At 40.6% G+C, this 26,448-nt stretch overlaps 1 protein-coding gene across 1 annotated transcript in view; it reads right to left on the bottom strand.

Annotated features, from left to right (window-relative positions):
• Window positions 1–26,448, bottom strand: part of shisa9a (shisa family member 9a) — a 92,876-nt gene that overhangs the window by 20,137 nt on the left and 46,291 nt on the right. The window contains exon 3 of the mRNA XM_057825674.1: window positions 638–883. Coding sequence (XP_057681657.1) covers window positions 638–883 — 246 coding nt within the window. The remainder of the gene's footprint in view (window positions 1–637; window positions 884–26,448) is intronic.

Here is a 26,448-nt window from a genome sequence, read left to right as displayed (position 1 = left end):
CAGTATCGGCATCAGCTGAAACTATTCCACCAGGTATCGCTATCGGGAGCCTAAATATGCTATTGTGTGACACCAGCCATAACATCTCGCATGAGCTGAATAAAGTAAATCAAGTGTACCCATGTACCATAAACCAGCTTTCAAACAAAGACATACAGGATTGGGTTGTGACTCCATTGAGCAATAGCACGTACGCTGGGCAAACGGTATTTCAATCAGCTAAAAATTGGTATGCAGGCTGAGTGAATTTGGTGGCATGTGTGAAGCTGTCACACAGCTTGATAAACAGCCTCTTTCTGTTTTACAGCGTGTCAGCTTTGGTGCCACAATCAATAACATCTGTCAAATCTGTGTGCAAATCTGCTACATCTTGTTCACGTTGTTCCTACACGCCCACCCCTGACCATCGGGGTCGGGGTCTCCAGCAAGTATGGGGAATCTTGAGTCAAACGATAAGATTTATATAACGGACAACAGATGTTGTCTTTTAAAAACATAGAATTGCCAACAATGTTTGTTATGCTCCTCTCCTTGCAGACAACAGCTTGCGGTTCTTTTAAGAGGTGATGTTGCCCAATAAAACGGTGACAAGAAAAGCCTTTAGAATTTAAAAGGTGTTATGATGATTGGCACTTACCCACAGCCTTTAGGGAGGCATATTTGTTGAAATCCTTGTTTTGCTGCTGCAGTTGCAGTTGCTGTTGCTGCTGCTGCTGTTGCTGTTGTTGATGCTGTTGTTGTTGCTGCTGCTGCTGCTGCTGCTGCTGCTGTTGCTGTTGTTGTTGTTGTTCATACACATGAGCCAACTGGCCAAGGGCAGGATACGGATGCTGTTGGACCATGTTTGGCATCGACCCTACGTTGTTGTTGATCTGAGCACCTTCTGCAGGCAAGGACACAATGACAAACATAATCCAAAGATAGGAATAAATATATATATATATATTTGTGTGTTTATATGTATATTACTGCATACTCGACTGTAAAGTAATTGCTATCATGGCTTTGTCAGACACTGCTTAGATCATTGGCTGCCATTGATGGCACTTCCTGTCCATTTTGAAGGAATCTGACCTTTTAGCCAGATTGCCGGAATCACGCCAGCAAAACCGCCGGACCTGCGCTGGCGCAGCTCCAACGACCCGGGCCGGCAGCAACTCGACAAGCCGGCCAAAAGGCCAAACTCTGCGTGTTTATCTTAGTCTTAACCCCTTATACTAACTCAATTTTGAAAGCTGGAAGAAGGCTTTGAAACACACGTTGACAATTTATTTAGGTCGACAGCGATCAAACAGCAGTGCAAACAGCGACAGACCCAGGCGAGGAGGCAGACTCAGGGTCACCATATCACAAGTCAATGAAAGGTTCCCGAGAAAAAATGACAACGAGTAGTTAAACATAAACAGGACTGTTTGTATTACTCTAACACACCTAATATAAAATAAATAGCTCTTATACAATAGTTTAATGAAAAGAAGCAGAATAGAGGGCATAAAAGATACACAATGCCATCTTATCACAGAAGCCATGTGCGTCACGAGCAAGATTGACGCACCAACTCTCGCAATCAGTTCTCCCGGGCACTCCAGGACAAAGAGCAGGGCGCTCTGTCCTAAAACAAGTAGCATCTCGCCCAACCAGAATAACAAGTTGATAGCGGGCGGCTGGGACGTCAAGACCGGCGTAGGTCACTGTGGCAACCACGTCACAGCCACAAAGGATGACGCACAAACTTCACCGCCCCAAACCTGCCACAGAGAGATGATCCCAGGATGACACCCATCCCGCCTTCGGCCGGCCTACTCCACCGCAGCTTTCAAAAAAAGAACTGAACATTTAGATAACACGGTCGCTTCTCTGGAACATTCCTATGTAGCTGTTGTTTTGCCGACCCTGGATCCAGAATTGTCCCTCCGTCGTCTGTTTTGCCTTGTTTTTTGACAAACTGTCAACGAATAAATTGTCAACCTACTTTTGGAACATGGAGTCAGTACAAAGGGTTAACACGGGAGTCAACGCGCGGAATTTCCGGCATTCCGGCCGACTTGCGGGAGCGGTGCCAGCGGAACACCCGTTTTGTTCGGCTGTCGCTGTTTCCCCGGCTTGGCGGGGGACCGAATTCCTTCAGCTGCAACAACTCCTATCTCACCCCCTTACGCTCGCCCACCTCTTCATCTGATTCAAATGGGTAAAGCCTGTCATATTGTGGGGGACAGCGGCCCCTTAGGGATGCCAGTAACACCATGCTCTCCATTGAGCATGAGGCTTGAGCTTCCTCAAAAACTGTATTTCACTGATGTTATAAACAGTGTTAGGAGTAACGCCGTTATAAATAACACCATTACCTAACGGCGTTATTTTTTCAGTAACGGGGTAATCTAACTAATTACTTGTTCCGCCGTTACAACGCCGTTACCGTTACTGACGGTCAAAAGTGGTGCGTTACTTACTCTGGATAAATTGAAGAAACTACCAGCCGTGTCGAGTCGACTCTCTGCTCTGTTGATTTGTCATCCAAGACTTGGGTGCGTTCAGGTTCGAGAATAGCGCACGTACTTCTGACTCCAAGCTGTTTGTCCCTGCTCATTCAATTAGACAATGCTTTCCAAAGTTTGGTAACGTTTCTGTGTTTGCTACACCTGATGCTAGCCTCGTTCCCATCTCCCACTGTCAGCTAGCAATAATGCTGCTTCCATCTTGAGGACGGCAGACGCTTTGAAGGTGACGTGAATTGTCGGGAAACCAGCCTACCTAAATGCAGCCCCTCGAGAGATGCGCTGGAAGTGATTGTGATTGGCTGAGGGTTAGTCATGTGTCGTGGTAAGCCAATAAGAGCCGGTGATTTTACAAGCAAACCGGAACAGCGCGTGCGGCAAACACACACGCGCAAAACAGATGCACAGGGTCGGGATGGCAGCGCATTCAGAAGAAAAATTGTCCTTTAAGAGGTGGAGATATAGACACTATTTCAAGTTTGTCGAAATTAAAGGAAAGAACCTGCGTGTAATGTGTAATTTATGTCCCGGGGCAAAGCTTTTGTCGACATCTGTGGTAAGCAATTCAAATCTGCTGAAGCACCTAACAAGTTAACTACCTGTCTGTTCTTCTCAATTCCACTGACTCGAATACTGCTCAGAACATTTCAAATTCTTTGACATGCAACAAGTTCTTTTTAAAGTAACGGAAATAGTTACTTTCCCTGGTAACTAGTTACTTTTACTATTGAGTAATTCAGTTACTAACTCAGTTACTTTTTGGAAGAAGTAGTGAGTAATGTATCTAATTACTTTTTTAAAGTAACGTGCCCAACACTGGTTATAAATGACTTGACAAAAAATCTGGGCGCATAACTGTTTCAGGGCTTGATAACCCCAGGGATGTGGAGGGGGCAGGCACAGGATGTTTAGTTATACTGTTTTGTTGCTTAGCAGCAGGAATAGCACTCTCAGTTGTATTGTATTGTAGCCTACACGGGTCAATATAGGGTAATTGTTTATTTATATTATGTCACATCACATGTTAAATTTAACTGTCCATCTCAAAATTTTTAAGTACTGTGTATATTGTCGTGACAAGCCGGTGGCAGGGGCGTGGTGGGGGGCCCTATAATAGTCTCTTGTCCCCGGGCCGCTGCAAATCTGTTGACAGCCCTTGGTGCAACCTACCCTGATGTTGTCAAGCAACCAACTCATATACCTTCCATACTGTATGAGGCCAACATGAAGAGAAGTGGCTTCTCCATTTGATTAATACCTAAAGAATTGTATTCAGTTAAAGCGCCCGTTTGTAAAATCCCATATTTTGTCATAGCACAAGTACACCTTCTTGCTCGGTCTTATTTTTAGGCTCACCACCATCAAGTGATTTAAATCCGCGAACATAAAGCGGAATGGCGGCAAAGAATTACAAAGCCTTTCAAAACTCAATTATAAAGAAATAGGACATACTAAATCGGCCATGAATATGGAAATGTGGTGTGATTAAGTTTGAATAGTCGCAGACTAATGAATTGTGCTGATTTTATTTATTTTTTTCCTTTTAAAGCTAAATTGGCAAGGTACATGCGACAACTGGGAAATGAAATTACCGCGTGTCCTATTAGCATCCAGTTACAACATTTTATTTTGGCAGAAAGGAATCGTTTTTGGAAGTTTTGGAGGGGGATGAGAGCTTTCAGAGTTTGGATTTAGATGTTCCGCTTTTGAGCACCATCAATAAATGTTCGGTTGGGATTCTACTACTACTGTTGGCATGTAACCGACCGGTCGCCCTCCTGAAAAAGGCCGCCAACTATGTACTAAATGAGTTTGTTGCTAGTAGACGTCCAATCCTTTCGAACCTGAAGGGCGGCAGCGAATGAACATTTGTTGGCATAATGGTTAGGCTTGGACGTCTCAGTTTAAGCACTGTCTGACCAAGCTATGATAAAATTACTTTGCAAGTGAGAATGCAAAAATGTAATATTCAAAGAACAAATGTATACAGTGATCCCTAGTTTTTCACGGTTAATGGGGACCAGAACTCCCCGCAATAAGTGAAAAACTGCAGTAGTTTGTGTTCAATGTTTTTTTTTTTTTCAGATTTAGCATTGGAAGAAGATACATATAAGACCTGTTTTTTCATTTTGCTTCCCCAAGCCTAATTAAAAAAAAAAAAAAAAAAATTTATGTATCTGGCAGAAAACAGACAAGGCTGAAAAAGCAGTTTAAGCTCTTGCACCCGTCTTTGAAAAAAAAAACTGCTGTATTTTAAGCCAAAACAACTGTTGTGTTTGATAGAATATGTCTATATGCTGCCATAGCAAATTCATGGCACGTTAAGCCCCCAAACTATTTTTAATTTGCCCGTTTTACCCCTGTGTACAGACGTCGCGCAACCACTTTTGTTTCAGCCAAGCCATCAAAAGAAGAATGAAGGGAATAGGTAGCTTTCTCACAGACACCATATAACTCTACATTAGTCTAACACATTCCTTATAGTAAAGCAGTTAGGGAGATGTTACTACATGCCATTTGACACAGTAAAGTTGACCGGCTTATCAGCCCTCGCCTGATAAGCGAAGAAAAAACGTCATCAGTTCTCCGGGGGGTCAGGACGAAGGAGATGGTACCGTTTCTCGTAGGCACTGTCTAATTGTTTGCATTACTCTAACACACGTAATATAATCAGGGGATAGTATCATTTCTCATATTTACTGTAGGACTGTTTGTATTACTCTAACACACCTAATATAAAATAAATAGCACTTACACCATAGTTTAATGAAAAGATCTCGGTAGTCTACAGAATCGGCAAATTCCGTGTATCGGAATTGAGCCCCCCAAAAAATGGTACTGGTGCAACATATTCAATGGTGTAGTTTTTTCTTTATTTTTCTATGATTATTATTATTATTTTTTATATACCACTTATAATAAAGTAGGGATTAGTTTGGCTTTCATGACTATGCTAGGAGCTAACTTTGTTTGTATAACTTTCCCCATATGAGGGCTGTAATAGCATAACTGAGTAAACGTCAAAAGTCCAGAATATACACAAACTATCTGTTAAAATCTATTTGTTGTTGTTTCCTTTCAAAGAACTACTTGACTGAACAATATCTAACTTTTGTTCATTTCAAAACAAGCAGAAGTAAGTCTTGAAGGAATCTGACCTTTTAGCCAGATTGCCGGAATCACGCCAGCCGAACGCCGGACCCGTGCTGGCGCAGATCCAACAACCCGGGCCGGCGAGTCCCGACAACCCGGCTAAAAGGCCAAACTCGGCCCGTTCACCGTAGCCCTGACCCTTGGCTTTGAAGCACAAGTTGACAATTTATTCAGGTCGACAGCGATCAAACTGCAAAGCGAAACAGAAACACTCAGGCGAGGAGGCAGACTCGTTCCAAGGTCACCATATTACAAGTCAACAAAAGGCTCCCATGAAAAATGACAACGATTAGTTAAACATTCAGTCTTTTTGAAGGTTCTCGCGGGGCGGGCTCTGTGTTGAAAGAAGGGTGTGCTTGGGCATTGTTTAGGATTATTGTCTGTTTGTGGATTGGACAGGAGGATTTGGGAGTTACTGTTGTCCGGGCAACTAGGGTTGTGGATTTTGCCAACTCAGCTTCAAAGGGGCTCATGGAGTCTTATCAGTCGTGTTATCAGTTGGATTTCGGGCATTCGCCGGTGTTCCTTGTGTTGGGACAAGACGTCCAATCATTTGTTCTGACTGTCCGGGAGAAATGATTGCGGGAGTTGGTGGTGCAGACGTGGGCTTGTCAGTGTCAATCTTGCTCAGTCAGTTGCATGACACACATGTTGGGCTTCCGTGATAAGAAGGTGTCATGTATCTCTTATGCCCTATGGCAAATACTGTATATTCTGCTTGTTTTCCTTAAACTATGGTATAAGTGTTATTTATTTTATTTTGGGTGTGTCAGAGACTCAGAGTAATATAACCAGTCAAACAGTAAATACGAGAAAAGACACTCTTCCCTAATTGATTTTATTAAGTGTGTTAGAGTAATACAAACAGTCGATCGGTAAATACGAGACAAGATACTATTCCCTTCAGTCTTTTGATTTGAACAACACCCAGAATTCAAGAGTACATATCCCCATCTCTTGTTCTTGTAACGCAAACTTGCTTTGAACCCAAATGTTAGTGTGTGTGCCTGGTGGCAGTGGACTCATTTGCATAAGATCCAGAGAAATAAAGCCACACGTTAAGCAGGTCACGGAGTTGGTAGTAGTCTGGATAGCCCACTATGAATAATCAACATGTCACAAAAAGAATCCTACTCCTCTAATATTTTAGTTGGAACCATATTTCCACATACTGCCTATTTTTTATTCTATGACCTTTTGTCTTTAATTTGTTCCAGGCAAATTTGAATTACAAAGCAGTACAAATGAAAGATGTCCCGGCTCACCGGGCACTTTAGAGTTACGCAGTAGCCGATAAGATACCCCAAGTATATTTAACAAAAACGTAAAGAAGTCAGCCTCCAACGGCGCATGAAATAAAGTAAATGGTTAATTAGCTTTGTTCATTGTTTTACAGCAGCTCATTTGGACTTGAATGTTGTGTGAGCGCTGTCTACTCTTATAGCTGTGAAAAAAGGAGGCGAACCAGGGCAGTAAACCGAAAACAGGACCCGACCAGGCAATTTGTCACACACTGATGGCAATTTACTCCATGGTTAATAGCTAAGCATGTCAATAAAATCTCATTCTATTTCGTATCGCTCAAAACTTGGATCGAGAAAAGTTGGAGAGGGTAAAATTGTACAGTTCTCGGAAAATATAGAGGCTTCCCTTGCTTTGTAAAAGTGTCGCTTGAGGGATCGTAAGAGGAAAGAGTTATGAAGTCAAACACAGAGGTTGCCGTCACAATTTATTTCCGCAGAAGATTGCAAACGACTGGCGAGTGGGCTAAGGGAGAATCTATTAAAAATGGAGAGACGGCAAGAACCAAAAGTGCTATTTGCCATGTGGCAAAATTGAATATGTCATGTGGCATTTTTTTGGTATGTGGCATTTTCTTGGGGTATATGGCATTTTTGCAGGCCATGAACGTCCATGCCATTGACGGCCACCCACGTCCAAATTTTCTATTTCAAATGGCAGAAAAACATGTGTGGCTGTGATTTTTAATCATCCACTTACCATTACAGCGCACTGACATTCAACTGGCACCCAAGTCAGGCTATGCCATGGACGGCAATGCACGTCCAAATTTTCCATTCATATTAAATGTCAGAAAAACAAACTAAAATAAAATTTGCCACATGGCAAAAAAAAAAAAAGCCACATGTCAAAGTACGTTTTGCCACATGGCAAAATCCATGTCGCCACATGGCAAAAAAAAAAAATGCCACATGGCAAAATCCATGTTGTCACATAGCAAAATCCATGTTGTCATATAGCAAAATCCATGTTGTCACATGGCAAACAAAAAATGCCACATGGCATAAAAATGCCACATGGCAAAATACGTTTTGCCACATGGCATAAAAATGCCACATGGCAAAATCCATGTGACCACATGCTAAAAAAGAAAATGGCACATGGCAAAAAAAAAATGCCACAGGTCAAAATACGTTTTGCCACATGGCAAAAAAAAAAAAGCCACGAGGCAAAATCCATGTTGCCACATGGCAAAATTTAGGTTGTCACATGGCAAAATCCATGTTACCACATGGCAAAAAAATGCTACATGGCATAAAAATGTCACATGGCATAATCAATGTTGCCACATGGCAAAAAACCCAGCATGGCAAAAAAAATGCCACATGGCAAAATTCATGTTGCCACATGGCAAATACCACTTCTAGTTCTTGGCCCAGCTGTAAAAACACTTGTGTCGGTGAATTTGGCAGCATTTGAGTGACTCTGAAATGATTGATTACTTACTTTCCTGGGAAAAAAACAAAATAAATATTTAAATGGTAGTCAATCTTCTTCTTTTTTTAACCCCAAACATAACATTTCTTTGAAATCCTGAGGGAAAGTTATGCAATATAGCTAATTGAATCACCTGCTGCTGCTTTTAATCCTTGTTCATTTCATACTGGATCTTATATAATGCAATTTTTAAATACGTGTTTGACCGCGTTGTCCCTGTTAGCTAAAGAAGTCAATTCAGAATATTTTGATCCCAAGTCCAAACCTACGAACAATCATGGTAAAAGCGTTAAAAGCTGTACTCACAATTTGCAAATGTCTGTTCTTCTCTAAAAACTGTCGCAAAAAGCTAAAGACAGAAGTCGCAAGTCTACTGCTATGTTTTGACAGCTTGTGCAAAGGCAGTTTGAACTACCGTATTGGCCCGAATATAAGACGGTGTTTTTTGCATTGAAATAAGACTGAAAAAGTGGGGGTCGTCTTATATTCTTGGTCTAGACGTTATACCCATTCACGACGCTAGATGGCACCAGATATCATTGAAGCGATGTTCTGTCATGACAGATCTCAGCTACTCTCAAGTTGAACCAGTTTGCATTATTTTATTGCAATGTTTTTCCTTATTCAGATTTGTTTCAAGACTACAGTTACAGTTAGACTTCACTTTGATAGTGCAGTTATTGCAATTTTGTTGTTGTATCACAATAGATTGGTTTATTTACATTTCAAAAACCAGATGCCATTAATTTACAAATGTGATTGCACTTCAGTTTACATATTTAAATGTTGAAATGTTAAGATTTGAATGAGGCGAAATGACATGCTTTTTCTGTCAAATATATTGTTTTAATCATTTGTTTCAGATGTACTGTAATTATTTTCTGTATAAAAATTAATTTGGTGTTCAAAGAGTCTTTTTTCAAACTTCAGTCTTAAAAAAGGGGGTCGTCTTATAGTCAGGGCCGTCTTATATTCAAGCCAATACGGTACAAGCTTTTATTTCAGTGAGCTGTATGAAGTCAACTGATCGTGTTCTTACAACGCAAAGCTACAGTATATTAAAGCATTTTATGGAAACCAATTCCAATATCACCCCCGAGTGACATTCCTTGTCCACACCTCAGTCATCTTTGCCGATTGTATTGGAAAAAGAGACGAATGAGAGAAATGTACACCGGATCTTAGTTGAAGTGAGCTAATTTTATACCGTCTGCCCCCACAGCATTTCTCCACAACCATGACTAGTAAGCTTGGCCAGGCAAGGAAGGGAATTACTGTACACTTTATCAGACAATGTCAAAGGCAAACAGTAGTAAGAGGTGCATTCAATTTTATTAGCATTAGCACCAGTGTTGTTTTCGTCAACGATGAATATAACGACAATATTTCGTCGACGAACAATTTTTTCATGACGATGATGAGATCATAACGGGCTAAAAACGTATCTTGGGAGACTAAAACTTAACAACACGAATGCCAGTTTTCGTCTGATAAGACGAGAACGAGACGAAAATGCGCAATAGTTTTCGTTGCATGTTAACATTCTGTGACATTTTATGTGTTGTTGGGCTGCCTGGTTGTGTCACTCATGTGATGTGATGTGACCCCCCCCCCCCCCCCAACTCACCCACTAGACTAGTGTCCTCTCCAGTCTTCCCACTGCTTGTTTTGACACACACACGGTAATATTTGTCTGCTTATCTCGGCAAGAGAGAATATGCAATGTTGTTTTAGCCTTTAAAGGTCTGTGCTGAGTGCTAAATGTAACTCGTAGCGTTAGCATAGCATTCCCGTTAGCATTAGGCTATTGCTAACGGTGAGTGTCCTCCTAAACTCTCAGACAACTTTTTTTTTTTTACATACTGGACTGTCTCAGAAAATTAGAATACACAATATTCTAATTTTCTGAGACAGTCCTGTACATTAATCCACCATTTAAAGCAGGGGTGTCCAAACTTTTTGCAAAGGGGACCAGATTTGGCGTGGTAAAAATGTGGGGGGCCGACCTTGGCTGACGTCCTTTACATAGAACAATATACAGGACTGTCTCAGAAAATTAGAATATTGTGTATTCTAATTTCCTGAGACAGTCCAGTATAGTTCGTGGCGTCCAGCCGGGTATAACTAATGGAAAATAATGTAGCCTACTGTTTTCCTGCTGAGTGTGTATTACCATGTGATAATTTGTAGATGCTACAATATTTGTTCGTCAGTCAATGTTCATTGATAATTATTAAATGGTTATTAAATATTTGCTTTTACCAATGAAGGCTCGCAATAAAGTATTGATTGCAGTAAAGAGACATTTTAGTGATTGATAACTATAGACATGTTTAGTTCTTGATAAAACTGCTTTGTCATTCTGACCAGTCTAAACCTGCCCAGGTTCAACAGGTCAACTTCAAGGGACAAGCCACAGACATTGAGATCTAAACTGTCTAAGACATTCAAGAAATCATATTGTTGCATTTAATTACTTGCCAAATGCTATTGCTTCATAAACTGTATTCGATGTGATAGTCATTGAGATGTTTATTATATAATTGCTCTAATCAATAGCTGCTCGCAATGAAGAAATGCTCTCGCTCATTGTGATCACAAAGAAGGAATGTTCTTCTTGAGGAAGCCTTGAAAACTGTTGCCTTCCCAGGGGCAAGAGGCAACAACAAGGACAGTTTTTGCTATGCTGGAATGTGCTGACACACATGTATTAATCTCACCTACATGCATACACATAGCCAACCAAACTCATAGAGGTGTCGCCCGCTTTGCTCCCCATCCGTTTAAGGTTGGCACCTCTCTTGTTGCTAGGGCCATCCCAAATAAAAAGAGAGTTGAAGGAGTTTTTTTTTTTTTTTTTTTAAGAACTATTGCAGAAGCTGATTAGCTTTCCTCCTTCTCCTTGTAAGCTTTTCAACTAAATTGAGTGCCTTTTCTCCTTATTTTGGGTAATATTATAAATATCTACCAACAGATTCATATTTGAACTTGACACAAACACATTTTGAAATGACTAAAATATGACTAAGACAAAAATATTATCGTCCAAAAGACGAAAACTAAAACGAAAATTAAAACGGCTGCCAAAAACAACCCTGATTAGCACTAACATTTAGTTGATTGCTTTCTGTAGTTGGCAATGTCATTAAGCTGGTGTTGAGCGATGTGTTCGTGATGCAAAAATCTGCACACTGGTTGGTACTCAAATACTGACTATAGCAGTGTTTGCCGTTGGGCCCCTGAAACTGGCTTATTCCCGTCCCGAATCGTAGCAGATTTGTTTTTTTGGAACAGATTGTTTTTGACCCTGGGTAAGTGTTTTACGATATTCTTGTGAAAGAAAAAAAATAGACTTGGGTCAAAATTTGTTACGTCTGGACAATGCAAATAATGGAGACGGCAGGAACATCGGTGCAGAAGCATGAAGAGAAAGCACATATGCAGTACAGTATATGTGGGAGGGCTCCTATCATACTTGGCCTGGCTCCCTTGCTACTGGCGATGCAGTGTATTTTTTTGTAATTTAATTATTTACATTTTTTTTTTTTTTTTAAACTCTACCCTGAAAAACTGCAAGCAGCTGACTCATCTATTATTCCCTCTTTTTCTGCTCCCTGCAAATGCATCATACCCTCTTTTCTACATCTGCAAAAGTGCTTCTCTGTCATTACTCGAGCCTCTTCATCTCTGGGCTCCTCTCTTTTGTCATGGCAACAATATTTTTTTCCTCGTGTAGTAGTTAGCATTGTCGTGCAGTCACCCACACCCACATATCAACAGGCAGGCAGGCAGGCAGGCAGGCAGGCAGGCGGGCAGGCTCGCCTGTACTTTGCTGAGAAAGTCATTGTTATGCAACCTATGTTTGTTTGCTTCTGAGTTTGTCCGTTTAGCTCCCATCCAGTTGTATTTTAAATTTCTGCATTTTACCACTGAACTACTAGGTCAAGTTTGGACAATTTTCAGGCATTATTACTAAAAAAGTTATTCTGAAGCTAGTGTTGCATTAATAGCGTTTTTGGTTTTTAGTAAAATTCTTAAAACTGTCTCCAGGTGCTGATCCAGGATGCCCAAGATGTGGTCTTACCCAGCCATATGTTTGTATGTGCTGATACTGTGCGGATATCATATTTTTCAAAGAATTTTTAAAAATGATTCATTCGTCTTCTGACCCGCTCATCCTCACGAGGGTCGGGGGCTGCTGGAGCCTGTCCCAGGAGGTAGAGTACACCCTGAACTGGTTTCCAGCCAGTGGTAGAGCACATAGAGACAAAGAAAGGTTTACGCACACACGCACACCTACGGACAATTCGGATTTGAATTTTGAAGGCGATAGTACCTTTTCTCGTAGGCACCGTCTGACGGTTTGCATTACTCTAACGCACCCAATATAAAAGAAATAGCACTTATACCATAGTTTAAGGAAAACAAGCAGAATATAGGTAATAAGATTCTTATCACGGAAGCCCAACATGTTCGTCATGCAACTAACTGAGCAAGATTGATTCTAACAAGACCACGTCTGCACCACCAAGTCTCGCAATTCTTCGCAGTTCTCCTGGACAGTCCAGAACAAATGGCAGGATGCCGTGTCCCATAACAAGGAACACAGGAGAACGCCTGATATCCAACTAATAGCATGACTGACAAGACTCCAAGAGCCCCTTTGACGCCGAGAATGCAAAATCCACAGCCCTTGTTGCTTGGACAACAGTAACCTGTAATCCTCCTGTCCAATCCACAAACAGACAATAATCCTAAACGCACCCTTCTTCCTGCCCACGGCCCGCCCCGCGAGAGCCTTCAAAAGACTAAATGTTTAATCATTGTCATTTTTTCTCGGGAACCTTTTGTTGATTTCTGATATAGTGATCTTAGAACGAGTTTGCCTCCTCGCCTGAGTCTGTGTCTGTTTCGCCTTTCTGTTTGATCGCTGTCGACCCAAATAAATTGTCAACTTGTTCTCGGTGAGCCTTCTTTAAACATTTCAAAATGGAGTCAGTCAGACTAAGGTGAACGAGCGGAGTTTGGCCTTTTGGCCGTCTCGCCGGCCCGGTTCGTTGGATCTGCACCAGCGCGGGTCCGGCGATTCGGCTGACGTGATTCCATCAATTTATATCTTATTTGTTGTTTTAATACTAAATCACTGCATACTTACTTGATTGTAAAGTAGTACTTGCTATCATGGTTTGTTCAGACATTGCTTGACTCATCTTCCCTTGACTATGCGAGATGTACAATCCATTTGGATGTCTACTAGTGATAAACTCATTGGTGGGAGAGAGGGACAGAGGGACCTAGGGTGCATCTTGGCCAGAGAACAATTTTGATATTTTTTTACCTCACTGGCTGCCATTGCTGGCGCTAGATGTCCTACTAGTGATAATAGGTTAATTGGTGGGAGGATGCATCTTGGCCATTTTTATTTTCTAAGGCTGCATCTACATTAGAACGGTTAATGGCCTTAAACGCGTAATTAGTTGGACTATACGGCATGTTGGCTACACTAGTATGCCAATTATCCGGATTAGTTGTTAGATGGATAGGCAAGGAGGGTAATATTACCCGCCTCTTAATATGGACTGCTGTCAAATAATAAACTCTGCCGTTCTTTTTGTGTGCGTCGAGTTGAGCCGCTTCTGGGACGCGTCTAACATGCGGCCGCACTGCGACTGGTGTGCATTGGCTGATTGACTTTAACGCCCGCATTTCACTGCGTTCTCGCGGCGGCCACATTGTCACGCTGTTGACATTTCTGGGTTATATACTGTCCTCCCGTGTTGGTCCTCATTATAGTAGAGAAGACGGAGTAAATATAATCTACGCAAAGAAACTGTAACCCGATCGACTCACAGCCTCGAAAAGTAAGGGTTACATTACGTCAGAAACTCGTTTGGTACGCCTCCGTTCCGAACCAAGCACCCTGTACAGAACCGGTTCAATACAAATACATGTACAATTACACCCTTAGTAGTATTATATCGAGAGTAGCAGTGACGTGCGGTGAGGTTCGTGGTTGGTGAGGCACTGACTCCTTAAGTGTCAGATTTACAAATATATAACCAAAAAGGATAGCTTATTCAATTAACTACTGGTTATTTCATATCTCATCAGCATTCTTCACAAAACACACACACACGGTACATATTACAGATACGTAAAGGTAGAAAATAACGTGCATTTGCGCTACACTCTCCATGTGTTGGAATTTCCATCGCAAGTCTTTAGTTCATACAACATAAATGAGTACAGAGTGGTGTACAAAACCACAGATTTCAATTTTGACCTTTTGTGAAATATTCAGTTGTTTTTAAAACTTGAATCTGATACTTAAATCAATTTAATACAGATTGCTCAACAAAAAGCATGAAAAGAAAAAGTATATTTTATTTAAGGCCAAAATTTAGTTTTAAAATATTAAGATTAAAATGAAAACTGTGGTCTTACCTTTATTTGTAGATGAAGTCCATGCGCCTGCCCTTCGCCACAAAAACCTCAGTTACTTTGTTGTAAAAGTCCTCCTTATTTTCCTTTAGTTTTAAAAGTCTCTCCGCCTCAATGGAGATGATCGCCAGGGAGGAAAGTTGTCCTGAATCGGTCCTATTCCGACTGTATCACATCACCGATTGCTTCAATTAGATCGTTCTGTATTCTATTTGACAAGCCAGAAAACACAGTGGATGTGTCCAAATGTCTAGCTAACCTCTCATCTTTCTCAGCAAAAGGTATAAAAGTTCGACATAATTGCCACGATTAGTAGAGCTTGCCCTCTCATCGTTACCACGAAATGCTAACTCCTGCTTAGCTAAGAAGCAGGTTGCATTAATGAGGTCTTTCAAAATCTCGCGGTTCTCCTTTACCCTAGCATTGTGGGTGCTAACGTTGAGCCGCCGCTGTTCGTTCAAAGCCAAATCGATCCTTGAGCTTCCAAAAAATTTTAAAGCAGTCTGGCTTTGAATGTGAGTGTACGATCTCTCATGTTTGCTGAGACTTCGTGGTAAATTTTTCATGTCACAATATCCCGTGTTAGTCCAGACATTGGCACAAGTTGAGAACAAAAGGCATGGGAAGCAGTAAAGGCAGTTTTTCGAAGGACAGCCACACAGCCAGTCTTTTCGGGTGTACCACTCCGTTTGAAAAGAGCGAGTTATCTTAGACTGTCCCGTAGTTTGAAGCAAACCTTTTAGCTCCGGCGTTGGTCTTCCTCTGTTAAGCAGGTCCACTTTTGACTGAAAGTCCAGTTTTGAGAATTTTTAAAGTTTGGATATATAATCCTCTTCCATTTTGGGAGTCCGATGTCGACGTAGTAAACAATACAAAACGGCTCGCCGCAGTGCACTTGATTCGCCTGGTGCCATTACCTGTTGGCTCACGTTCGCCCCCTTTCTGTGCGGCAGTGTACTATCTGCCGCAACCTGTGCCTTTTCACTGCGGTTTTATTTCCCATCAGCAAAACTAAATACGTCGCTAACAAACATTAAACTTTAAGGGTTAAAGACATTAGCCAGACTGTGGAAAGTCAGGTCAAATAAACGTATCTGGAAACATTATAATGGCGACATGCAGATGTACGGCAACCAGCATGCTCCAATTCCATGTATCAACCCAGTTTGTTATGGATTGCGCAATCAGAGGTGAGGCTTTACTAGTTGCTGCCGCACCTCTCGTTTCATTTCGTTATTTGAACAGGAAATGGGCAAATTCAGCGATTTTGACTATAAAAAAATGTTTGAAATGAGTCATACATTAAGAGCAATGGACAAATATTAATATAAATTTGATGCTATAATTATTTTTTTGTCATGATGACTGCCTCCCCTGACCGCACGTCACTGGAGAGTAGACAGGGATGTCGGTGTGTTAGGGGCAGTTTTGTTAATTTTACTTTAAAAAATGAATTACAGTTACAAATGACTTCTCCCAAAAAGTAATTGCGTTAGTAACTCAGTTACCTGAATGTAAGAGTAATTAGTTACTTGGCAAAGTAACTAGTTTCATGTTTTTTTTTTGTTTTTTTTTTTTTATCTAAAAACAAAACAAAACAGGTCACACAATGTGAAGTTTAAAGGGTTTTGGGGACAATTGGCCCTAGCCCAATTCTTTACCCTCCACTTAACTAGACACAAGGGTATTGCGATAACTAGATAGTAACCTTTGCTACGTGTGGAAGTCATTTAAAGTTGTGAATCAACCGTTAAAGTTGTTAAAATTGCTCCCCTTATTGCATTAGTTCCCTTCTGTCTACTTTCAACATGTGTAAATTTTAAAGCTGTTTCATCATTTAAAGATAGATTTAAGTCAAGATTTTGCCAATTTAGAAGCATTTTAGATAACAAAAAAAACAAAACAAAAATTACTTAGGTTCGCTAGGAAGGATCTCCACATCAGAGCTTTCCTGAAAGGTCTACTGCTTTAAGATGGTGGCTGTTTACTAACGCATGTAGTCCTTAAAACATGTTGCCAATGCAGTCGTGTCTGGATTTGCATCTAGTTCTATAATATGTGATATCTACCGTATCATGTGGGCTTAGTTTGTAGGCTATGGTTACAGTCAGGTATTATTGGAGCCACCTAGCATCGCGTTTGCAACGGCGTCTTCCCCACTCCTGCTCTGCTCTCTCGTCTCTGTGAGTCCGTCTCTCTGACTTTTTTTATTCAACCAACTTAGTAACGCATAGTAACGCACGCCTTTCCCGCCTCAGTTACGGTAACGGCGTTGCCAAGATGAGAAAAGTAATGAATTAGGTTACTCATTACTGAAAAAAAATAACGCCGTTAGTAGTGCCGTTATATTGTAACGCCAAAAGTTAATTTGGCCAGAATGCAGAATGCAGTCGTTAATAAATTATTTTTTTCTGTGCGGCCCGGTAGCAAATACGCCACGGACCGGTACTGGTCTGCGGCCCGGCGGTTGGGGCCCCCTATTAGAGAAGGTGTAGTAATTTCGAAATTTGCAGCCGGCGAGTAATGGGATTTTGGTTCAGAAGCAAACCGCGCGGGAGATGATATAACATATGAGGCTGCTCCTTTCTACGCATGCGTAGTTTGCGCAAATGCAGGCGTACCTTGTAGAAGTGGGAGGCGTTAAATGGAGCTTAAAACTAAGTGTGGACAGGTATAAAAATAGTCGGCAAAATACCCTGGAGAAAAATTATCCGTCCTAGCCTAACTCATTAAGTGTCATTGTCAGCTCGAGACGTCCAATCCATTTAAGGCGGGAGGACTGGCAGCAAACGGGCGGCCAGCGAATGGAAAACAGATCTCCAAAAGTACATATTGGGCGGCATTAGCACGTTGCGGTGGCGTCATGTTAGCGCCGATACGACACTAATTGAAACCCTGCTGTTTGATGTGTCGGGAAAAAAAATTGTAGCTGGATATTTTCACCATGTTGACCAAAAAAGATGATGAAAACCTTTGTGAATAGTGCCTTGGAAGAGCTTTTGCAGAGTTGTCCTAATCTGCTGCTTGTATTGAAGGCAACACTGAGAGTAAACAGCTTGTTGACCATTTTTCATATTTTTCCCCCCCTTCTAAAGCGAGTCCAAATCATTCACATCAAGTCTCATGGTGCGCAGTGCACATTCTCGCGCTGAGGAGTACGTGTGGTCGCTTCTGCGTCTCTGTGGCTCTCAGCATAAGCGTCTTTAGTCACACTCAAATGGTAAGCAGGTTATGTGTGAGTCTGCGAGAGGCGGGAGTCAAGTGCTTCTTATTTGGCCCGCTGTTTGTTTATCTGTTAGGTACACGAGAAGTGTTGCATCTTTCTGTCTGTTGCCGTAGTGGTCCTTATCCTTTTGGCCCATATCTCCCCTCTGCAGCACAAGCATGTTTTGGAGGACTGAAAAGACTATGCCATGCGTGCCTAATGGCTGGGAAACTGATTTCCTGCCATAAAGATATAATAGATGTTACAATGTGGCCATTAGAAGTCTAATGTTCATCGGAGATTTTGGACTGTGATCATTTTGATGCATGCGTCATGTTTGCGCTGTATGAATGTGCTCAGAAAATTTGAAGATCAACCCCTCGGTGCCTGAATTTTCATTGACTATAGATACAGTATACCAACAATAGTGTGATGCAGTATTGCGCTGCTGCCAAAGTGCTCAAATATGTGAAAATCGGTAAACTATGACAAGCTAATGTTGACAAAATTACAGAAAAGTATATGTGAAAATGGTAAGGACGGCAAAGTGCATGAAAACTAATGTGTAACAGAAGAAAAAAATCAGTTTGAAAGTCAGAGACCAAAAACTGGATAGAATCAGTTTTGGTGCTAGCTAGGCGTGGGAAGCTGTTGATTTGCGATACGAGGCTCACGATAATGATAATATGGCGATAATTATCGATACATGGGTCAGGAAATCAATCTATGATATTTAACAAGAGAAAAACAAGCTACAGGTAGTCCCCGGGTTACGACGTACACAACTTACGTGATTTCGGCTTTACAGCGCCAGAGCCGGCCATTTTGTCTTGTCGTTTTTTTGTTTCTTTCTTTAGCCGCATAAACAGTCAGGGCTGTCAACAGACTTCCAGGGGCCCGGGGACAAGAGACCATTAAAGTCGCCCCACCCTTGCCACTAGCTTGTCACGACAACATCTGCAGTACTTTTAACGCTTTGAAAGCAATGACGGTGTAAATTTTCAAATGATTTAATTTGAGATGGACAGTTAAATTTAACAGACCGTAATGTGATGTGACACACTATAAATAATAATAAAAAAAAAAAAAACATCTATTGTCCCATGTAGGCTACAATACAATACAACTGAGAGTGCTATGCCTACCTGCTAAGCAACAAAACAGTATAACTAAACATCCTGTGCCTGCCCCCTCCATATCCCTGGGGCTATGAAGCCCATGTACAGTGATGTGCCTTTTTGACAGCAAAGTCATTATAACCAAAATTTTAAAAACTTGTAATCATCACACAATTTGAAATGTCAAAATTGTTATTCGATAATTTGCGTTCTATTGTATAGTGGGGACGGGATCTAATGAGCTTCGGTTTCTCCCGTCAGCCCTTTTTCTTTTCGGGTTTAATTGAATGTCAACACAAATGAATGCTGTACGTTTGGATTTTTGCCTCTCCACGCCTGAAAAGTAAATAAATAAACATGAGTGAAATCCAGTTTTCGAGCAAGCTCACGCTTAATGGAGAGCATGGCTAGGTTGTTAAGCCTGCCCTGTGATATGGTGGAGCGTAGGTAGTTTTTTATTATTTTCCTTTTACCGAAGGCTCGCTCTCCTCCAGCTACAGTCACTGCCAAAGACAAGAGAATGCGTAGCTGCTGCTCGTTTGTGCTGTTTCGGTGATGGATTCGTATTAACGTTTGCTATAATACACAGTGGGTTGTAAGATAAATCCAGCCGCCGGACCAGAGTATGTTCGGCCTCGCGCACCTGCTCCCCGCAGACTAACATATATCCCTGATCTCCCACCACCTTCTCAACACGAGCAGCATGTCTTGTCATACCGCAGCTCAATAGGCTACAAGCAGCCGGTGACAGACTCGAATCGGGGTTTGGTCACGGTAATCGCAAATCTAAACGTTCAGTGTTAGCGGCTGTTGTTCACTTACCGACATCACCGTCCACAGCCTAATTCTCTGGCTTCTTGTCCCCCTTTTAAAAACTTCATTTTTTTGTCGTTCACCTCTATGATCTTCCTCTCCTTTTCTTTTTTTTCTTTTCTTTTTTGCACACCCGATTTATGACGATTCCCCATGTTTAAAGTTTATAACTATTACAGATTTTAATTTCTCGCTTTAAGGCACGTACGTAGTGTAGCCTTGAGTGCGCCAGAGTGGGGTCAAACCATTCTCTGCTAAGACAGAGGGGGGTGGGGTTGTGCAAAAAAAAGGAAAAATTATATATTTGAAACATTTAATATCTTAATATCGTTTTTAAGTATATATTGAGTAGAAAATAATATTTAATCAGACAATGATTTAAATAAAAAAATTAGGGCTGTCAAAATTATTGCATTAACGCGCGGTAATCAAATTTTTTTTTAGTTAATCACGTTAAAATATTTGACGCAATTAACGCACATGCCCCACTCAGATTAAAATGACAGCACAGTGCAATGTTACTTGTTACTTGTGTTTTGGGGAGTTTTGTCGCCCTCTGCTGGCGCTTCGGTGCGACTGATTTTATGGGCTTAAGCACCCATCAACAATGGCAGGCTACTAGTTTATTTTTTGATTGAAAATTTAACAAATTTTATTACAACGAAAACATTAAGAGGGGTTTTAATATAAAATTTCTATAACTTGTACTAACAGAGCTACAAGTCTTTCTATCCATGGATCGCTTTAACAGAATGTTAATAATGTTAATGCCATCTTGTTGATTTATTGTTATAATAAACAAATACAGTACTTATAGTATGTAGCGTATGTTGAATGTATATATCCATCTTGTGACCTATCTTTCCATTCCAACAATAATTTACAGAAAAATTGGCATATTTTATAGATGGTTTGAATTGCGATTAATTACGATTAATTAATTTTTAAGCTGTAATTAACTCGATTAAAAATTTTAATCGTTTGACAGCCCTAAAAAAATATGTGAATGTAAAGTAAAATAAATTAAGAGGCCCCTATGGTGCTGAGGGCTGGGACAACATACCCAGTTATTAATATGATTGTTCCGCCCTTTGGCAAAATGTGTATTTAATGTTCTTTTTTTTTTTCGTCGTGCATGTGTTTATTTTGGCGCAGGAAGCATAGAAAAGGTAGTACCTCCACACGTGAGTCAGAGCGCATGTGGAAGAACGTATTTGTGCATACGAAGAAGAGCACACGTGCGCACATGAGGAAAAGCCATTTGCTCCCATGAAGAAGTCATAGAGCAGAGTGAGTGAGTGAGTGAGGAAAGATGACAGTTCAGTTCGCTGTCTAGCTAGGATTTAGCTCCAGCTTCTTGGCGAGGACATTACAATAATTCATGTTTTTGGATAGTTATTTTTAGATTTACAGGGGTAATTAGGGGTACTTAAAGGGTTAATTCTGACTTGCGCGGAAATTTGGGTTACATCGCTAGCGTTCTTAATCTGGGGATTACTTCCAAATGGGAAACTAAATAGTTGATTTTTTTGCACCGCCATGGACAATCTAGATCAGGAAATGACCCTAAAATGAACACCATTGACAACAATAGACATCCAATTCATTATGACCGGGACTGAATATTCGTTCATGTCTTGCGTCGTCAATGGTAGCCAATGAGTTAACATTGACACCATTCCAGTGGAAAATCGAATAAATTCATCAACTTTCTAGTAACATAGTTAAATGTTCCAGAATGCTGTTCTTATATCAAAGGCTTTTGTTTGTGCCCGGAAACAACGCCTCGAGAACTTGGGGATACGGGGCCTTGAATAATACATAATATGTAGGCAGCTTAGCCCAATGGCTGCTGTCCTTAAATTCATTGGACAACACGGTCAATTCCAAAGGAAAAAAGTCCGATTCTGTACCATATATACACGTTATGGCCTTGTTTTTCCCAAACACTGCTCATCTCATGATCATCACCAGATGGCACTTGCTGTAACTTGACTCACAGGCATGCCCGTTTAGGGAAATTCAAAAGAGATACATCGTGCTGACAATACAAAGCCTTTTGCTAATCCCCTGAGTCTGCCATTAAAAAGCATGAAGGCATATTGAAAAGTCTGTCATGGGAAACAGGTAAGGAAGGTGTTCATTGCGAAAGCAGCTTTTAAATACCTAATTGTTCTTTCCAGAGTATTTCAAAACACAATGGCCTCGGGTCCGTGCGGAGGTGCCATTAAATCCAGATTTCGTACCGTTCTCATGTTTGAAACATTACTGATTTCTATTGGACCTGCCTCTATTGATTCTATTTTCTTGCCGCAAGCCGATGCATTGACTAAAGTCTCGCGGGACGCTGTTAAAGCCGGCTGCAGAATCAACAGTAAGAAAACTCTCTGACATTTATAAAACTTGAAAGCTGTATACCGGGGATTGAGAGGATAATCACTCAACGTTAGGGACGTCCCCCATCTGATCACGAGATCAGAAATTGGGCCCGATCACATCATTTTCAGAGGATCGGAATATGGTAAAAGAAATCGTCTTTTTAGTACATATTCATTTATTTTTTTGTTTTGGAGTATTAACGCTTTGGCTGCCACTGACGGCAATAGACGTCCAATACAATTTGACCGGGATCGAATGATTGCAACCAGCTCTTCCACTCAAAATGGAATGGACATCTATTGCCTTCAATAGCAGTAAAACATGATCAGTCAATGCCAATTTCATCAATTGAAATATTTTGATGTCTTTTAATGCCAGAAAAGGAACTTTCAATGTCCTGTGAGGCACAAAAATATCCCTTAAAGTGCCTTTTCATGGGACAACACTGACAAAATGACACTTTGACACAATGAAAAGTAGTCCATGTGAAGCTTATATAATATGGTTAATTTATTTTCCCCTCAAATTAACTCAAAACACAGCCATTAACTCATTCACTCCCAGCCATTTTTACCGGAGCAAGGCCCTTCGCTACCTGGCCGTTTTACTGGATTTTGACTGATTTTGCAAGGCCAACAGAAAATTCTGTTCTATTGCTATATAAACATGGAACCCACCAAAAGAAAGATTAGACTCTCGTCCTTCAGCAAAAAAAAAAAAAGGAAAAAAAAGTGTTCTCACCTTTTTCCATTCTTTAGAAATCAGCATTAAAAAAATAGCTTAGTTTGAGCAATTTTCCAATTTCTGATGATAAAACGGAGAAATTGAGCTTTTTGTGAAAGCATACATTTCAAACATAACTTTGACTTATACACAGCTATTTTTTGCTTTAGTTACATCCCAAACATCTGAATAATGTTTTCCTTTTACAAAACAACATAAACAACAAGAGAAATAGAGCTTTTGATAGCAAAGTAACAATTTATTTACACAAAACTAACTGAAAGAGCTGGTTAAACTTTTCCCTCATTGCCGTCTGTCTCATTAAGATGTATTTTTGTGAGTCTCTGCGGGCTCTGCTCGCGAGCAGCACGGACTCAAAAGGCATCGTCCGCTGCACTAGTGGTCCCTGTCGTTCTGCTCGGTCGTCCAGCGCCTGGCACCATTCGGTCGTCTTCCGCCGTGCGGCTTGACCGTTTGTTGCCGTTGAATCGGGTTGCGGGTCTTACCAGATGCGCTACTGCCCTCCAGTGGCCACTCTTATTGCTTAAAAATGGATTTTCAGCTTTGTGCTTTGGAGCTAAATTGAATCACGACCCAGAGATGTCTTTTTGGAAGAATAAAAACAAACAAACAAAAAAACGTAAAAGACGTATAAATACGTCTTTGGGACACTGAAACAATTAAAAATAGAACGTATTTGTACGTTTTTGGGAGCAAATGAGTTAATATCTAAACCCCTGGCAACAAAAGTGAGTACACCCCTTTGAAGAAACGTACATCCCGAAATGACCAAATTGAGTACTGCTTGTCATTTTTCCTCCAAAATGTCAAGTGACTCATTACAGGAGTGCTGTCAGCATTGCTGCAGAGATTGCATAGGTGGGGGGGTCAGCCTGTTAGTGCTCTGACCGTACGTCGCACTCTACATCAAATTGGTGTGCATGGCTGTCACCCCAGGAGGAAGCCTCTTCTGAAGACGGTACACAAGAAAGCCCGCCTGTCTCATCAGACCATAGGACATGGTTCCAGTAATCCATGTGCTTTGTTGACATGTCTACAGCAAACTGTTTGCAGGCTTTCTTGTGTACTGTCTTCAGAAGACATATATTTTTTAAAATCAACAGATGGGGGCAAGCATTTGTAGTGGCATTATAATGTGTCATTTGACCTCATTGTAGACTCATGTTAAATGCAACATAAACACATGATAAATCAAAATCTTGACTGATTAATAACTGCAGCAGGAGAGCAATTGAAACAGGCTATGGACAAGATAGACAGTACACAATGTAATAACTGTCATTTTATATTGAAACGACATCATCAGCTGCATCGTGTTTTAAGAGTTCATCAGTAGTGGCATGTGCTTACGTTGATAAATAGGCAGTGTGACATATAGCGTTGCGCTTATTGTGACATACAGTATATTTAGACAAGCTGGCCTCCGAAGCTGACAGCATTTATCATTCAAAGAAGGACAAACAAACATGGCGGAATACCTGCTCCACTAAAGCACGACTGACAAAAGGATCCCTTATTCATCACGATGATGGAGCGCTTCTCAATGAAAGACGTCACAATAACTTCATCTGGGCCTATTGTGTGACTGCGATCTTCCGTCTCGTCGAAACAAAGAAGACTTAATTAGCTTTGAAATATTGCCTCACTGACAAAGAAAAACACCAAGTAAGAAATAGTGTCACGCCAATACTAATGTATCGGCACCGATGCAGCACTAAAATGACAGCCAATGAGATGAAAAAAATAGTTCTTCTTCTGGCCAACATGAACCCTCGTACCAATTAGTTTATTACTAGTAGACAGAGGTTGGGTAGTAATGAGTTACATTTACTCCATTACATTTACTTGAGTAACTTTTTGAGAAAAATGAACTTCTACCATACCATACTTTTTTCTTTTTTTTTTTTACTTTTACTAGATTAGATTTGTGAAGAAGAAATGCTACTCTTACTCCGCTACTATAAGCTACACTAATCGTCACGTTTTTCCTCTTTATTTGACATATTAGTTTTTACTTTTTTTTTGGGCTAACGATGCCAACAGTAGCTCAACCAGTTTCACCAATGACATACCAACAATAATCACATGACTGCATTATACCAGTCAGACTCAAGCTTGTCGTTCTATGTTCAATCACGTGGCGTCTTTAAAGCACCGTAAAAAATATTTGACATAGAGCGCTGCCCTCAACATGACTCGAAAGCATGGATTTTAACCTCTCTTTTTCATTTCATAATAGGAACTCTGATGGAACTATTCAATATTCAAACTAGGAACTACTTTCTCCATTAGAGGGCACTCATGCTCTTTGGACGAATGATGCTTCCTTTCTGTAGATATTTTTTTCTCTTGCCGGAATTTAATTAAAAAAAAAAACACACATACATATGTACACGAGGGGTGTAACGGTACACAAAAATCTCTGTTCGGTACGTGCCTCGGTTTTGAGGTCACGGTTCGGTTCATTTTCGTTACAGTAAGAAAACCAAATGCGAAATATAAATGTGCTAGTTGTTTATTACACACCTTTGCGCTTTCAACAATAAGAACAATAGCCTATACAAAGCTAGAATTCTAGAATTAGCGGGTATTTAAAGATAATCCAACAACAATTTGCCTTTCAGACCCCGCGTGTTGGTCAGCTTTCTTTCTGAAAGAAAGACGAAAAAAGAAGTCCTGTGCTAAAGAGAAAAGCAATCCCAATGACAAAGATTTTAACATGTATTTAACAAATGGAATGCCTCAATGAATCTTTTTTTTTTTTCTTATGAACGGTTTTCAAAAGCTTTATTGGTGGATTTTCTCAAAGTGAAGCACCACACAGAAATTAATAAATTTAATTGTGTAAGCAGGATCTCTGTATTATTCTTATTATGTAATTACAAGTGTTTTAGCTCATTTCATTTTATTTAAATGGGCTATTATTTATTTTATTTTGTGTTTATATTTTACAAATATGATGTAGTATTCATTTATATTATATGTTTTATGTTGTATAACTTTAGTTCCTATGTGAATATTAGTTCCTATTTGTTTTGTTGTGGTAGGAGTGTTTTGTATTGAACACGGGGCCGTGTTGGTTATTATTATAGCAGAGAAGACAGCAGTAAATCCACAAAGACAAGTCAACTGTGGCCCAATCTACCACTCAAGAGATCTGATGGACTCAAAAAGTGGGTTACGATTGCATATTAGTTTGAAAATCGACCGGATCCACCGTATTTTTACACAAGTGACTTCCGGTCTGCCGTGTCCTAACTACCGGTAGTAGTATTGACGCAGGAGGGTCGCGTCTCGCGTGAAATAATAAACTCTGCCGTTCTTGTCGCGTGTGTCGCGTTGAGCCGCTTCTGGAACGCGT

This window comes from Corythoichthys intestinalis, chromosome 21, assembly GCF_030265065.1.
Source record: "Corythoichthys intestinalis isolate RoL2023-P3 chromosome 21, ASM3026506v1, whole genome shotgun sequence".
Classification (NCBI taxonomy): Eukaryota; Metazoa; Chordata; class Actinopteri; order Syngnathiformes; family Syngnathidae; genus Corythoichthys; species Corythoichthys intestinalis.
Note: the sequence above shows the minus strand (reverse complement) of the source record. Positions and strands in the feature narration are given on the sequence as shown.